At 39.8% G+C, this 17,814-nt stretch overlaps 1 protein-coding gene across 1 annotated transcript in view; it reads right to left on the bottom strand.

The window, feature by feature from the left end:
- Window positions 1–1,346: 1,346 nt before the first annotated feature.
- The window catches only part of LOC307140037 (soluble guanylate cyclase 88E-like), a gene marked incomplete at both ends in the record, with an annotated part of 33,239 nt that continues 16,771 nt past the window's right edge, over window positions 1,347–17,814 (bottom strand). Inside the window, 6 exons of the mRNA XM_079839281.1 lie at window positions 1,347–1,505; window positions 1,591–1,728; window positions 2,915–3,061; window positions 8,392–8,481; window positions 11,321–11,430; window positions 14,103–14,259. Of these exons, the coding sequence (XP_079695407.1) occupies window positions 1,347–1,505; window positions 1,591–1,728; window positions 2,915–3,061; window positions 8,392–8,481; window positions 11,321–11,430; window positions 14,103–14,259 (801 nt within the window). The remainder of the gene's footprint in view (window positions 1,506–1,590; window positions 1,729–2,914; window positions 3,062–8,391; window positions 8,482–11,320; window positions 11,431–14,102; window positions 14,260–17,814) is intronic.

The following is a 17,814-nucleotide window of genomic DNA, read 5'->3' as shown; positions in this document are numbered from 1 at the left end:
CTCAATTCATCACGTTCAAAACGTACAGTCTCTCACTTCCACCATTAGGCCGTGTGTCCACCAAAGCTCTGGCTGGCGTATTCAATTGTTTTCAATGGGAGCGCCGCGTTTTTTAGAACGCCATGAGCGTAACGAGGTACTGAGCGAGTATTTCACACTGAAGCGATGAGTGCTCTGCGTCTTTTACTGGTCGCCGAGAGTTGAAGAATGTTCAACTTTGAGTAAAACGCAGCGCTCATCACTGTCACTTTTCATCCAGCCGTCCAATCAGAGTGGAGGAGAGGCGGGACAAATAGAGCACCGACCAACCGCCACATTCTGCTCATACAACATCAACAGATGAAAACAAGCAGTATAATAACGGAACAAAATAATTTAAAACAAGAGCCAGAGCAAATACTTTACATTGTATCTGCATTTTTATATAGAATCAATACAGAAACAAACTATCTGTGAAATGAGATACTAGAAACACTTCTGCGGATATTCAAGATCATAACAAGCAAAGAGTCTCAACTGAAAAAAACGCTACGCTGCCAAAACGCTCTCAAGCTCCCACTGCGAGACGTTTTCAGCTGGATAAAAACGCTTTGGTGGACACGTGGCCTTATGGATCAATGATTTTGATGACATCATGCTGCACATCAGCTTTTCTGTCCAATCAAATGCCCTCTAGAATCTGAAGCCCCGCCCCTTACATTATAAACAGACGCCGAAGCTGCGGGTGAAATCGGTCAATGATGGTGGTGAATCATGTCCAGATGATTTTTTACCCCGATCAAAAGGCATACACCACCATTCAAAATGTGGGTTTAGTAAGATATAAATACTTTTATTCAGTCATACATTTATCAAAAGGGACGGTAAAGACATTTATATTGTTACAAAAAAACTAGTACTTATACATCACGATAGTATTTGTTGCACTGACTAAAAAAAGAAGAGAATTTTGCAGGAATGTGTTTATTTGTCATGCAAATCATTTCACTATAATAAATAATAAGGGTCTTAAAAAGATTTTTCTCTGTTCTCTTTTTCCTTTTGATCTTGGGATGAAATATGAGCCTTACATTTCTTTGTGATATTCTTTAAAAATGAATGAATAAAGGTATCCGTCAATATAAAGCATAAAACCAGCAAAAGGAAACTTATAAGGAGATTTATGAAGCTTTAAGCTGAATGAGACTGAGTGGAGATGAGAAAACAACACAATAAGCACATTTCAGTTCATCCAATCTCTTTACAAGACGATCCAGTGAATACAGACTTTAGGCAACAATTTCAGACCAGGAACTTTAAAACAGACTCTCAGAATCCATTCCAAAACCACGTCATGATGACTGTGACTAGCACACGGAGCACATGGCGCTTTTCTCTGAGCCGTGGGAATCACAGGAGCCATCGGGAGACTCCATTATCGAATCTCGGCCATCGAACTCAGCCGAGTCGAGTTCAGTGTGCGGATCCTGAAGACTGCCGTCCTGAAGAGCGTCCTTATAATGAGACTGAGAGAGAGTGTTTGATATTATCTGTGTGTTATATTATATCTCACGCAAGCACATAAATCCCACTCTGAGAACAGGATCTCACCTTACTGACCGATGCTTCTTCTGCACGACACTCCTCCATGGACTCCTCCAGAGAGTTTCCAGAGGTTTCCATCTTCATGCGGTGAGAGCGGATGGATTTCACATCGTCCTCATCTGCACCTGCCACTGAGGGAAACACCTGAGGAGGAAGAGTAGCCATACAAACCAGTGAGTGTTTTTAGCCATCATTGTGCATTTTAAAACAGCTTTTAAAATGCACAATGATTCTCTAATAACAGTTATTCTTTCTTTATTCTTTCTTTCTTCAGTCGAAAAGAAATTCATGTTTTTGATGAAAACATTCCAGGGTTTTTCAATGGCAACCAACGGTTCAAGGTCCAAATGACAGTTTCAGTGCAGCTTCAAAGGGCTTTAAACAACACCAGACGATGAATAAGGGTCTTATCTAGCGAAACGATCGGTCATTTAAAAAAAAAAAAAACAGTTTAAGTTTTATAAGCACAAATGCTCACCTTGCTCTGTTCTGTGATGCACGTTCGTGACGTCACGTAATACGCAATTACGAACGGCGTCTCCAGTTAATTTTGGGCAAACTAAAAAACACCTCTAAAACACTGTTGCTCAGTAATTTTGTTGGGTAATGCAGCGAGATGGAAACAGGGTCTCACCAGCTGACTCAATGACTGATTCTAATGGTCCAGTCGTGGCAGCATTGAGATTATTCCTCTGTTGGCAATGGTTGGCATTCGCCATCATTAGATCTTCGTCTGCCCGATGCTTAAGAGGTGTGTGTCGTCGGAGCAGTCTCTTCCATCTGCCTAATTTCTTCCTCTGTGTATTCTGCTTCAAAAAGGTAGGACAGGGCGAAAAACTCCATCTCATCTCCTCGAAGTTCAAAATCGTCCGACATCATTGTTTTACCTTTTAACTCCCTTTTTTGTAAACGGCATTTGACTTAGTATGTGTACGTTCAACTTGTAAACACTGACTCGGTACTTCCACCTACGTCAATCGTGACCTTTTCAACGTAATTTAGGAACACGCATCACAGAACAGAGCAAGGTGAGCATTTGTGCTTATAAAACTTAAACTTTTTTTTTTTTTTTTTAAATGACCGATCGTTTCGCTAGAAACCCTTATACATCGCCTGGTATCATTTAAAGCCCTTTGAAGCTGCACTGAAACTGGTTGTTGGTTGGTTGCCATTGAAGTCTATTATATGGAGAAAAATCCTGGAATGTTTTCATCAAAAACCTTAATGTCTTTTCGACTGATCTCTTCGATCTTGGATGACATGAGTAAATTATCATTTTTACAGTGTAGTTAGATATTTTAACATTTTGGTCATAATATCATGCATTTACCAGCACTTCCTCATCAATGGGCGGCTCGGGGGCAGAAATGGCGGCTTTACTGATGGTCTGAGCTTCAAACTGTGGGCAGGCGGCCTGAGCGTTTCCATCTTTATCTCGCTTTCCTTTCAGCCAGTACGTCTCAATCTCCACATTCCCCTGTCAGAGAAAAGGTTGGTGGAGCTGTTGTATCTTTCAAAGCAAACATGATGGTTATTGTAGTTTCGGAAAATGAAAAGTTGTGATTTTCTAGGCCGATATGGCTAGGAACTAGGGCTGCCACTAACAACTATTTTTATATCGATTAATCTATCGACTAATTTATCGCAATCATTTTCTACAAATTTATTTAAAAATATTTCATTTAACTTGTAATGTTGGCCTTCAGTAGTGTCCTATTAAAAAATTATAAATGTAAACAAGCCCTTGACAAAATGTAAAATTAAAAGAGTAAAAATTGTAAAAAGGTACAAATTTGTTAACCAACATAACAAAAAAAAGAGAATATCAGAAAATACTTTTTATATACAACCCCAAATCAGAAAAAGTTGGGACAGTATGGAAAACGCTAAAAAAAAAAGAAGTGATTTCTAAATTTACTTTGACTTGTATTTCATTGCAGACAATATGAACACAAAATATTTCATGTTTTGTCTGGTCAACTTCATGTCATTTGTAAATATGCATCCTTTCCTGTCATTCAGACCTGCAACACATTTCAGAAAAAGTTGGGCCAGGAGCAATTTAGGGCTAGTAATGAGGTCAAATGGTTAAATAATGATGTGATTTGAAACAGGTGATGTCAACAAGTGATTGTAATTATGATTTGGTACAAAAGCAGCATCCAAGAAAGGTCTAATCCTTTAGGAGCAAAGATGGGCTGAGGATCGCCAGTTTGCCAACAAATCCGCGAGAAAATTATTGAAATGTTTAAAAACAATGTTCCTCAAAGAAAGATAGAAAGAGATTTGGATATTTCACATTCAACAGTGCATAACATAATTAAAAGATTCAAGGAATCTGGAGGAATTTCAGTGCGTAAAGGACAAGGCCGCAAGCCTAAGCTGAACAACCGTGATCTCCGATCCCTCAGACGGCACTGCATCAAGAATCGTCATTCATCTATAAGCGATATCACCACATGGGCTCAGGACTACTTTGGCAAACCTTTGTCAAGTACCACAATACGTAGTTACATCCACAAATGCCAGTTAAAACTGTACTGTGCCAAAAGGAATCCCTATGTTAACAGTGTCCAGAAGCGCCGTCGACTTCTCTGGGCTCGGAGGCATCTGGGATGGACCATCACACAGTGGAAACGTGTACTGTGGTCAGATGAAACAGTATTTCAGGTATTTTTTGGGAGGAATGGACGCCGTGTGCTCCGGACCAAAGAAGAAAAGGATCATCCAGACTGTTACCAGCAACAAGTCCAAAAGCCAGGGTCTGTCATGGCATGGGGTTGTGTCGGTGCCCTTGGCAAAGGTAACTTGCACTTCTGTGAAGGCACCATTAATGCTGAAAAGTACATAGAGATTTTGGAGCATAATATGCTGCCTTCAAGAAGACATCTTTTCCAAGGACGTCCATGCATATTTCAACAAGACAATGCAAAACCACATTCTGCACACATTACAAAGTCCTGGCTGCGGAGGAAGAGGGTACGGGTACTTAACTGGCCTGCCTGCAGTCCCGACCTGTCTCCAATAGAGAATGTGTGGCGCATTTTGAAGCGCAAAATGCGACAACGAATACCCCGTACTGTTGCCCACCTTAAGACTTGTTTGCAGGAAGAATGGGAGAAAATTACACCTGAAACATTTCATCACTTGGTGTCTTCAGTCCCTAAACGTCTTCTAAGTGTTGTGAAAAGGAATGGCAACATTACAAAGTGGTAAATGCTTTACTGTTCCAACTTTTTTTGAAATGTGTTGCAGGTCTGAATGACAGGAAAGGATGCATATTTACAAATGACATGAAGTTGACCAGACAAAACATGAAATATTTTGTGTTCATATTGTCTGCAATGAAATACAAGTCAAAGTAAATTTAGAAATCACTTTTTTTTTGCGTTTTCCATACTGTCCCAACTTTTTCTGATTTGGGGTTGTAGAATAGTGTTGTCACGATACCAACATTATGACTTCGATATGATACCAGACTAAAATACCTCAATACCGATAAGTTACTGAATCGATACCATGGCAAAAAACAGAAAAAGTAATTGAATAATATGACAGAACTTACTATTCATTGTTTTGTCAGTGTTTTAGGGTTAAAAAAAAAACAAAAAACTCACTTGGCCGGCTTGTTCCTGCCCTGCTTCACATAGAATATTAGGTCCGGCCCTTTAAGAGCTGCACGGACCACATTCATTGTAACACCCGATTTCTCATTCAACTCTGTATATGTTCACTAAAGACATATCCGACTCCGTTTACCCGAATACTCGCCAGGACGTGCATTTTTACATATTTTTTACCATTTAAATCCAATAATCTGCGAAACTGGCATCGCGATCTGTCTAAGTGAAAGGTGGCTGCGCGCGCTTCAGGTCAGAGTCCGGCAGTCCGTATATATTTGACTGTTCTGCTTCCATTGTTTAGTGAACGGTGGAAGCAGAGCTCACACACACGTCCTCACTCTTGCTGTCACACATCGATGCAGATTAAGAAATACTGCTCTTATTAGAGTGCTGTTAAAGGTGAACTATGTAAGATTTTTGCAGTAAAATATCCAAAAACCACTAGGCCAGCGTTATATATTTTGTTCAGTTGAGTACTTAGAATATCCCAAATGTTTCCAACTATTTGTAAATCGTGAGAAATTGCTATTTTAACCAATGAACCGGGATGTGTGGTCTATGCGTTTGAGGGAGTCGCCTGTCGATGACATCATATCTGCGTTCTCCTCGGTTTCCGGTTTTATTCTGCAGAAACGCTTTACTCTCACTGCAGTGTGAACAAGTGTCATAGCAGCCGCTGAGCGAATGTCATAACTTCCTTTTCAACACACTCAGATGTATCTAATACCATAGATATCCATAATAAAGGCTAGATGTCTTACGGCAGAGTCTCTAACGTCATCACTGGCGGCCATCTTGTCACAGGCAGGGCTCTGTGGCTCCTGATGTAAGGTGAGTAATCTGAACACAAATACTCTTATCTCACTGAAATCTTGATGGATTTACAAATGGTTTGGTTTCTTAAAAACGTTATTAACGTAGCTATAATTATGGATGCTTTTAATTTTTCATAAGTATGTAGTGTCATAACTACATCTCTGACATTTATAACGAACCAAACCGTTTGAGAATCGGTAGAAAATTGAGCAAGTTATGGTTATTTAAAAAGTACATGCACCATTAAAACACAATGTTACGAGTGAGGGAGCTGCCGGTGACAAGATGGCCGCCAGGTGTGGACGTCGACCTCCATTGGCCAGCAGCGCAGACGAGACATCTAGCCTTTATTATGGATATCTATGTCTAATACGATAAACAGAATTGCGTTACCTCATACTCATGACTGGAAAAGAGGAACTGGCGCTGGCGATTATGCCATAATAACAGTCCCGCTCTTCAATCGCTCCTGCGGCCTTGCTCAGCTCCACAACACTCGGTCCTGCTCTGCTTCATACTACAGTAACGTTAATAATCTCATCCATCAACATTTTTTCTGCCCGATTCCTATCCCGATTCTTTCCCACCGGCTGTGAGATGAAGACCACATGTCCCAAGATTCTGCGCTCAAACTTGGCGTCATCAAACTATGCCTTTGTTTTGAACAGGCGACCTCTAGCGGACGGAAAAGTTACATAGTGTAGCTTTAAAGTACCGGTACTAATACAATGTCATATCATACCCAACTTACCCAGTCGACTAAAAATATTGATGCCGTCTAGTTAACAGCGTCGACGCAGTTGATTGTATCGACCAATCGCGACAGGCCTACTAAGAACTATACTCTCATTCCTGCGTAATAATCAAGGAGCTTTGCTGCCGTACCAAGGGTTCAGCGGCGTAATGATATCACGCAGCGCCTAAAAATAGGCTAACTTCTGTCAACATAACTAACATGACAATCTGCACCGCTGCAAAAATCGGCACAAAAATCCTTGATCAGGGCTCTACATAGCGACCATTTTGGGCGCATTTGCGCCTGAAAATTACTGCGTGCGACTGTGAAAAAATATTTAGACGCACCGGTGCGAGTGACCCAATCGATTCTCATGGATAGATGTATAATATAATCGGAATAAAAATTACAACTGCCAAAGTGCATCAACACTGACTGAGCAACAGTTGCGTTTCGTTCTGCGATCGACTGCTTGTCATGCCTTCTGTCAGCAGCAGAGCATGTGCAAAAAATGTGTGTAACAGACTACACTTCACAGATTGTTTACAAGGTGAAACGGGTGTGACGCACCCATGCGCACTTACCAGACGCCTCGCGCTGATGTTTATTTGCAGCCAAATCCAAATTAACTGGAAATACCACATTTGAATTATCAAAAACAAGGTCGGAAATTAACGGGGGCTTGGGGCAAAAATGAATTAATAAATAATAATTTAAAAAAGCCCCTGTATGAGTTCTTGATTTAATCTTTATCAGCTGCAGTCCACAACTTTTCTCGTGTTTAAAAATTACTGGATGTATAGAGAGTACATCATAAATCCGTTTTCCAAACTGTGTTTTTATCTTACCCTGAATCACTACAGTACACATATAATAAGTGTTTATATTCTGACTATTTTATTCCAGTTTGGTTTGCAGCGCTGCGGAGGAGCACAGTCCCTGTGTGACTCGCCATAGACACACACAGAGAGAAGTAGATCCGGCTGCAAAGTTCTTATTTATTTATAAATAAATACATATTTATACTTTGCATTAACTTTTTATTTAAAATTTCAAACTTTTAAAGTTTAACTGGTAAATAACCAATTTCTAAATTCAGAAACTTATATTTAAAACATTCATACAACATTATTTACCCATGAGCTGCTAAACACTTGAGCTGTCTAAACACCACTTCAGATAGAGCTGCTGTGCCACTTCTGCAGTGCAAAGATGGATCTTTTGATGCTGATTTAATTAGATTGGTAACAGTATGATTGTGTCTTATTGCTCTAACTGATTTTATTGTTTAAATTAACATTTTAAAAACAACTTTTCTATTTTAATTGAAGAAGTTGACAATATGATCCATATATTTAATAAGATTAGAAACCATTGCTCTTATAATGGTAAAAATGCCCCTGGACATTAATTTAAAGGGACAAAGATAGTCCTGTAATGGGAAAGTTATAATTGGAATGCGTGTTACCGATCAGAAAGTGCTCCTAAATTTTTGACTGTGCTCCTAATTTTTTTAAATTAGGAGCACAAGTGCTCCTCAAGAAAAATGTTAGCGTAGAGCCCTGTTGATTATTATGCAGGAATGAGAGAATAGTTCCTAGCCATATCGGTTTTTCAGTTTTAGTGACTGACCTTGATGGTGATGGTACCACGTCTCTCGAAGATGAAGTGACTTCCTTTCAGGTGCTCGTAAGTAGCGCTGCTCAGCTGAATGTGCATCTCCTATACATGACAGAGCAGTCGATCAATGGAGTGAAACGTCAATCAGACAGCGGGGGGTTCAGGCCTGTGAACGGCCACTATGAGTTCAGTCCTATTAATAGCAGAGAAACGGTCAACAAATAGCAGTCTAATGAGTATTCAATATTACGGTGCTTGTGATTAAAATTGCACTAACCCTATTATTCAAGTAAATTAATGCAAATATCAGTAGCTAGAGTCAAACCAAACATGATTCAGACAGCAGATATAATGTTTCACTAGTGTGTGCAGAACACTATAGCTCATTTATGTAAGTGAGGAGAGCAAAATAAAGTAAACTGTGACATATTATACCCACCAATTCTTCATACAGTGACTACCAGTAAAATTGATAAACATTTGGGAGCAAAATGATTCAGACACTTTGAGCTGACAGTGTTTTTCTGAAGTGTTTTTTCTCTATTTGCTAATGTGAGCTTTGACACCACAGACTGAACAAAAGGAAGCATTGCTTGGTCATTGGTTGAGCTCAATTGGTATTATCTAATTGTGTACTTAAATTTAATTGGTTGATTATAATCCATTACATCCCTTTCTATCAAAGTTATCTGACATTATCAAGATAAATTTGTTCTGACACAGTTTAACTCTGAGCTCTTGTCATATTTTATTATCATTTTCTAAACTATAGCGAATAAACTGTGATGATGTGAGAAATCGGTAATGTGAATCGGTCCCTGTATGCCCGGAGCAGGAGCTTGGTCCGCATTGCCGGCAGTAAGTCAGACTTGTTCCCGGTGCATGTTGGACTGCACCTTTGTCACCGGTTCTGTTCATAATTTTTATGGACAGAATTTCTAGGCGCAGCCAAGGGCCGGAGAGTGTCCGGTTTGGGGACCACGTGATTTCATCGCTGCTTTTTGCGGATGACGTTGTCGTGTTGGCCTCCTCAAACCAGGACCTTCAGTGTTCACCGGGACGGTTTGCAGCCGAGTGTGAAGCGGCTGGGATGAGAATCAGCACCTACAAGTCCGAGGCCAAGGTTCTCAGTCGGAAAAGGGTGGCTTGCCCACTTCAGGGTTGGTGGAGAGTTCCTGCCTCAGGTGGAGGAGTTCAGGTATCTTGGGGTCTTGTTCACGAGTGAGGGAAGGATGGAACGGGAGATTGACAGACGGATCGGTGCAGCTTCTGCAGTAATGCGGTCGATGTACCGGTCTGTCGTGGTGAAGAAGGAGCTGAGCTGTAAGGCGAAGCTCTCAATTTACTGGTCGATTTTCGTTCCTACTCTCACCTATGGTCATGAGCTGTGGGTCATGACCGAAAGGACAAGATCCCTAGCCTGACGTTGTCATACTCAATTCTAGTCAGAATATGGGCTGTGATTATGGGGTGTGTTTCAACCGAACCAGGAAAGACCTCAATTGGATAGACCTACAACCAATCAGAGCAACGGAGCAACGGAGCGACGCATAACGTTAGTTGTCAAATGTCAACAGAACTCAACTGCACACAGTGTTGCCAAGTCCGCGGTTTTGCCGCAGGCTGTTTTTTCATGTCCACGGGTTGAAGCGACCCCAATTATGTCATATTTAGACCCAGGAACCCAGGCAACCCTGCCAAAAACACCCCACAAATTCTACCCAAGCGCTCTTTGGTGACGTGAATGACGTTACTGTTGATCATCTGTCCATCATCGTATAAAGCCCGTCCTGACAATTCGATTGGTCAGAACAGCTCTGGTTCCAGCATAGTTGCTCCACAACGGATCAAGTCCAGACCGAACTTCCCGAACTCAAATGTTGTGGGCGGGACTATGTTCGGCTGGCATCCAGGCAACAAGATCCCAGATACAGGCGGCCGAAATGAGCTTTCTCCGCAGGGTGGCTGGGCGTCCCTTAGAGCAGTGGTCGGATGCCTCCTGGACGCCTTCCCAGGCAGGTGTTCCGGGCACATCCCACCGGGAAGAGACCCCGGGGAAGAGCTAGGACACGCTGGAGGGATTATGTCTCCCGGCTGGCCTGGGAACGCCTCAGTATTCCCCCGGAAAAGCTGGAGGAAGTCTCTAGGGAGAGGGAAGTCTGGGCATCTCTACCCCGGCCCCGGATAAGCGGAAAATGATGGATGGAATGTGAGAATGTTGAAGGTGTCTGAATACATTTTGATTTGACTGAATGTTTTCAATCCAAAGCTGCGAATTAAACTTGTGCACAAAATTGGAATGATGGATAAAACATTTGCAAATGAAGCACAGCTTCCAACCCATGTGCTCAAGTGAACAAAATTGCCACTTCCTGGAAAATTGGTGCGAAATATCTAAATCAAATATCTGTAATAAAAATGGAAGTTGCTGCAATCGGGGAAGAAATGGCTCTTTTTTCCTCCATCATAAATGAGTTGCGTCTCAGAGAGGCAGGCGAAACGCAATAAATGCTGTCATGTTATCTTGCGTTTGGGAATGCAATCATGTGAGAATTAAACCAAATCACTCTGATGACAAACTTCGGCATTTCCGAACCACCAAACCAACATTTGAAAAGCTGTGCGATGCGATTGGTACGCTGGTTAGTCCAGTTATTCTTGTTGTTTGCTCATCAAGGGATTTATTCAGTTCATGTGCATGTCTTCATATCAGATAAAAAATAACCGTCTCAATTGAAAAGTTTTTTATGTGCATTTTTAGAATTTATGGGCATCTTGCCGTTTCCATTGCAGTGTTTTTATTTACGCAATATCCCAAAATTTGCATTGGTGGATGGAAACAGCGACAAGTAATGATGCAAAATGTCTGTGCAATAAATATAATAAAGTATAATAATGATAAAGATGGTGCAATATGAATGCAGCTGCACTCTCCATCTACCTTCCCATTGCTCTCCATGGCAGAAGCCGTGTGGACTGTATCACCATGAAGACCATAGCGAGGCATCTTGTGACCTACGACCCCTGCGACCACCATACCAGAGTGTATTCCTAAGAGAAGCATGACAATGGTCAAAGGAGTATACGACAATAAAATATCAGCAAAAAAACTGCTCTGACGGTTTTATTCAGAAAGGGTGGTTTAAATTGACCAAAAGTAAAGACATTATAAATCTATTTTAAATAAATGCTGTTCTCATGAACTTTCTATTCGTCAAATTATCCTGGGGGGAAGAAATGTATCACGGTTTCCACAGAGATATGAAGCAGCACAACTGTTTTCAACATTGATCATAATCATAAATGTTTCTTGAGCATCAAATCTTAATATCAGGATGATTTGTGAAGGATCATGTGACACTGAAGACTGGAGTAATGATGATAAATTCAGCTTTGATCACAGCAATAAATACACTTTACTAGACATGCACATAGAAAACAGATATTTTAAATTGCAATAATAATGTTTTACTGTATTTCTTGATCGAATAAATGCAGCATTGGTGAGTAGAAGATACTTAAAAAAGGCTAAAAACTCGTACCCTTTAAACGGTAGTGTATATTGTGTTTGTTTGTTTGTTTATTACCTACATTTTTGGGTCATTCCTGGGATTCGGTAATATTTCAGTCCCCTAGATTTTTGAAAGTGGTGGTTCACCAAAATTAAATGTTAAAAGCTTTTCACAATACTTTGGTATGTCCTTTATAATGAATACAAATAAGTATTGCATTTAAATAATTTTTATCATTAAAAAAAATCTTATTTATGTCTTACAGCAAGCATTTTGTCATGTCCCTGAGGTTCTTCGCTGAATTTGTACTTGGAAAATAATTAATAAAATTTGCACACTGTCTATAATTTTCAGCAATAATGCAAGTATTTATTTGTGTTCTTTGCTTTTGAAAAGAAAAAAAGAAAAAAAATGCAAGATATTTGATAAAAAACAACTTATAAAGTTACGTCCCTCAGTCTGAACTCAACCCCGTCACGCCAACCATTCTCCGCCCATAATAATTTAGACTCCACCCATATGTGACATAATTCACAGGAAGTTGCATCATTCAGCTCTCTTTAACAGCATGGTGCAGAAGAATGTGAGTGATATCACACTTTTTATTCATTTTATAGTCAAGGAGGGTACTGTCAAGCTTAACAACTCAACCCCATCACATACATTTAAGATGGAAAATGATGACTTTTCAAAATTTTATTTTAATCCTTAAAAATCTAAAATATACTTATTTAATTGGCTGCCATGTGGCCCACTCTTCTACACCACATTAAGAGCAGTGGCCATTTTGAGCAAAAAAACTCAACCCCATCACACTCAACCCGGTCACATTTGTCATTGTTTCGGGGTTGTTCACTTTGTGACAGGGTTGAGTTATTCACTTAATTTAATCAATTATTTCAATTTAAAAATGTAAATTCAATAAATATATTATTAACAAAATCATAACTCATATTTTTGTTATAGATAAAATATTTGATGTAATGTTTCCACTTAAACTTCAACAGGCATCCTAGTCAGAAATGGCACCCACACCAACAGCAGAGAGGCAAAGGCAGTTTCGTGCACGCAGAGATGCTGACCCAGAAAAAAGCTGGGGCTGGATGCCATGGTGCAGATGTGGCAGAGGCTGCATCTGTACGCTTTCCCCCCGATCGCTCTGATCCCGGGAGTCCTGGAGAGGGTCCGTCAACAAGGGGTCAGCCTGCTCTTGGTGGCACCTCGTTGGCCGACTCAAGTTTGGTTTTCGGACATCATAGCTCTGCTGGTGGGTCCCCCGTGGTAGGTCCCTCTCAGGAGGGATCTTCTATCTCAGGCGGGGGGCACGATATTTCACCCCCGGCCAGAAATTTGGAACCTGTGTGTCTGGCCCCTGAGGGGCCAGACACCCAGCACAGCACTCATCACACCGCACCCAGTTTGCACGTACAAATTAGTTACTTAAATTTACAAAATGAGCCTACAAAAGTTGAAATAAGCCCTTTTAAATAAAGAAATTTTCATGAAACTAAATGAAAATGTTTAGTGAAATTATGAAATATTTAAGAGATCGTTAATCATAAGAGATCGCGCTGTGGAGCCTGGTGAAAGTATGAACAAGGCTTTAGTTTTGCGGCCGGCCATGATGGGTCCTGCGTGATGGGCCCCACAGATGAGGCGGGGCCCTAGGCGACCGCCTGTTGGACAGGCCGGCTCTTGTCAGTTGGCGGAAAACACAGCGTATTGCTGCCATGGAAGCCAGAGATCGCAGATTCTACCTGACCTTAAAAGCCTCAGCATCCATCTAACAATCTCTATGAATAAGGTATATTAAAACGCGGATAAATCAACTCATCATCTTACAGTGTGGCTTTCATCATCAATTGTGTTTGCTACTTTTGCGTCCTCAAACTGGCAAACCCGCATGAGCGCCGAGTCTGAGGAGGAGGGGGCGGGGAAACAACAATCTCCAATATTTTGAATTTGGGCTGCAGTAACTATTTCGACCACTAGCTGTCAATCCTACATACCACACCTTTAACTCTACTACAATAAGTAAATCCACTTCACCAATGAATTACTCTTGACAGTGATGCCATAGAAATATACAGAGCTACAGCAAAAATGTAAGTTCAAACACAAGACTAAAGATGTCTGTGCACATAATGTCTATATAGTAATTCATTTAGTCAACAACGCCAATGCCAGAGGTAGAAATAAGAGAAGACGTACCCACGCGGATCTGGATGTTGTTTCCGTTGGACGGGTCTTTGAGATGATCAATAGAGCGAACCATATCTAGAGCCATGTCACAAATATTGTGGGCGTGATACTTCGTCTTTTCTGGAGCGCCTGCCACCACCATGTACGCATCACCTATAGTTTCAACCTGAAACACACACACGAAATTCAACAATATTATTGATCTAACTGCACTACTGTTCGAGAACTAAACTGAGCTGGACAATGACATCACTGTTTTCTGCAGAACTGCTTTAGAGATTAAATGAACTAATTTAATAATTGATGATCTTTAGAATGGAACTGAATTAACACTGAACTGACTTCAGCTGAACAATGACACTGTTTTCTTTTACAGTTCAAATGAACTCTGTTTGCACGCCATGTCAGAATCAGGGTTATTACCGTCAACTAAAACTCTTAAAAATATTGCTGTTCATTTAAATAAAAATTAATGTGAAATAAAATATAAATATTAGTTGGAAAACTAGAAATGTAGGCAAAAAACTGAAATAAGTTTAAGTCTAAACATCTTAATAAGTCTAAACATCTTAATAGTTTCTTAACACAAAAAAATAGTAGAATTATGAAAGCACATTTGAAATATATTACAATTAAACTACAAATGTAAAAATAAAAGCTATTTCAAAATATTATTAGAACTATAACTAAAGTAAAAACTAAAAAAACATGAGCTCATTAATATACAGTGTTGGGAAGGTTACTTTGGAAATGTATTAATTTACAGATTACAAGTTACCCTATTTAAAATGTAATAAGTAGTGTAACTATTTCAAATATAGCTGCAAGCAGCAATACCGGGGCCAAGCGCAACAGAAGCAAACAAAGAAGCTAGCAGCAGACCAACTGAAAAGATGAGTGAAGACATTTGAAGACAATTTTAAGCAAAAATGTTAAAACTCCAAACATTGAGTTGTATAGAGCCAATGTCATGTTTTGTTTAATTATAGGGCCACCAAGAGGCACAATCCCACCATTTTTTGTATGTGTCCTCGAAGTGAGCCCATACATGTGTGTGTCAATTTTGGTGAAAATATAATTTATATGAGTTATAGACATTTATATGAAAAAACACGTAAAAAATGACTGACACCTGACTTTGACTGGATTTTACTCCCCCTTACTATCAATATTTTGACATTCGTGCAAATGAGTTTCACTATCGACCTATGTTTCCGAACTTCTGACGCTGGTTTCGTCTCGATCGGACTAGCGGTTTTGAAGATATCAGCTAACATTTTATAAGCACTAAATTACCGCGCTGCACAAACCATACGCCAAAACCTTGCAAGTCTCGGCAAAGATTCAAGAGACAAAAAAAGTTACTCCCATGAAAATAAGTCAACCACACCCAAAGTTATAAGCATTTGAAAAACAATTATCCACTAGGTGGCGCTGTTTCGAAACTTCTCAGGCTCCTTCAGGTTATCGTGCTGATGACCCATACCGAGTTTCATAACAATCCGTACATTTGTTCATAAAATACAGCATTTTAGCACATAATTCAAAATGGCCGACAGCCAAAATGGCCGATAGGGTTAAATGGACATCAGACAACTCGGTATAATGTCCTGAATCTAACGATACCACTTTTATGATTTTTGGACAAACAGTTCAGAAGTTATAAGCAAAAATAGCCATTTTTTGGCGCTGTGCCGAAACGCTGCAGTTTGCCTCAAGTCATGCTTGGGATGACATATACTAAGTTTGGTTTGAATACGATGAAGCGTTGCAGAGATATAGCCTTAAGTGTATTTTCGCAACCGCTATGTAAAATTTGTTCGCACGTTTATCGAAAACGATTTGATGAATCAACTTGAATTCCATAACTTTTTGTCAGCATGGTCTGAAGATGATCTGGTTCAATTTTTTTGAAAATATGTTTTTTTTGACGGCCTAGGAGGAGTTCGCAAAAGGTTAATTAAAAATGGCGGGAAAATTTTCATGACGGAAAATTACGTCATAGGGTGCAATTTAATTGTCTTGAGCAGAGAAATCAGAGGAATTTTGTTTCTAGCCCTTATGGTTCAAAAGTTATAAACATGAGTCAAATTTTGGACAGGTGGTGGCGCTAGAGGGATTGAGTTAGAGACTCAAAATTTGCTATAGTGACAGTTGGAACTATCTTCTATCTGTGTGCCAAATTTCATAACTTTCCCGCAAGTGACTCTATGGGCTGCCATAGACTCCAGTGGCGGAAGAAGAAGAACGCTAACGATTTCACACTGCATGAAAAGTGGGATTTTCGTCAGTATGTGACACTGTAGATTGCCGTGAAACTTCAGGTTTACGACTGTGCACGGCAATTTGCAGGCAACACCGAAAACTGCCGTAAATTGTGGTAAATTGACGTGGGCCTTGCTTGGCAGTTGACCCCCCATGACCCCCCCTTCCCTTAATTCTAGAGGAGGCTTTATCATGTAAATGAACATGCTGTGAGCTACACAAATGCAAATCAGAGTAGCAGCAGGGGGAGTTTTATCTAGGTTCTGAATTTTTTTGACTAAAACAAGTTTAAAGTTTAAGTTAAAATGTTATCTTAAATTTAAGTAAAATGTACTCGTTTTAGTACACATTACTAAATTTTTAGGGCAACCAGTTTGCTCCAATTTTTTAAGTAGATTCAACTTGTCCGGGCTCACAGTGTAGATTAATTACTCTGTATGTCATTAGCGATAACCAATGTTATGTAAAAAAAATAAAAAAATACAGGACAGCAGTTCATGTCTTCAACCTTTAGAGAGGTTATGTGATGCAACAAGACAATGAACCAAAGCACACAAATAAATCAAGTAAAGCATACAGTTTACATACCAACATTAATTTTTCCACCCTGCACTGTGAATGATTTTTTAAATGGCTATTAATCATAAATGTGAAAAGTACAAGTTTGTGTGTTTATAGTTAAGTCAGATTGTGTTTTTCTGTAATTGTCATTTAAATTGAGCTCACACCACATTTTATGAATTATCAATGCAGATTTTCAATAGGTGGTTTCCTGGTTTAAATTATGCCAAGAGTAGGCCTTAATCTAGTTAATCGTGAGTTAAAAAATTGTTGCCTGGAACAAAGATTAAGCACAGATTGCTAACACCTGGACTATGAGTCCTGAACTAAAATAAACTGGATTCATTTACAGTTTTATCTAATTGCTAACACACAATTTCTGAAAATATGGCTCCATTTCTTGTAACTCTACACACAAAACATCAGACATCTCTTGCAAAAGCAACACTTTGTGCAAAACTATTTTAACTATTTCCAAAAATGTTGTTTTTGCATATATCTAACTACACAATGCACAACTGGGTGGCATTTATAGTGAATCGAAAGTTATCCAGGGATAATGTCATGATGTAGTGTGTGTGTGTGTGTGTGTGTGTGTGTGTGTGTGTGTGTGTGTGTGTGTGTGTGTGTGTGTGTGTGTGTGTGTGTGTGTGTGTGTGTGTCCGTGACTCTTTAGCTCTGCACGCCTGCATGAGCTCGGGTGTTTTCGAAAAGAATCGGTACAGCGTTATAAATATGATCAAACTAAAGACTCTACAGAGATATGACGGATGCAACACTACTCTATAGGTACTCAAGATTAACATGGAATTTACAGTTGAACTGAAATCAACTGAACTGAATCAACACTGAAGTCACTTGAGCTGAATATTGACACTATATTGGCTTGTTAGAG

Source organism: Gobio gobio, assembly GCF_949357685.1.
Source record: "Gobio gobio genome assembly, chromosome: 16".
Taxonomy (NCBI): Eukaryota; Metazoa; Chordata; class Actinopteri; order Cypriniformes; family Gobionidae; genus Gobio; species Gobio gobio.
Note: the sequence above shows the minus strand (reverse complement) of the source record. Positions and strands in the feature narration are given on the sequence as shown.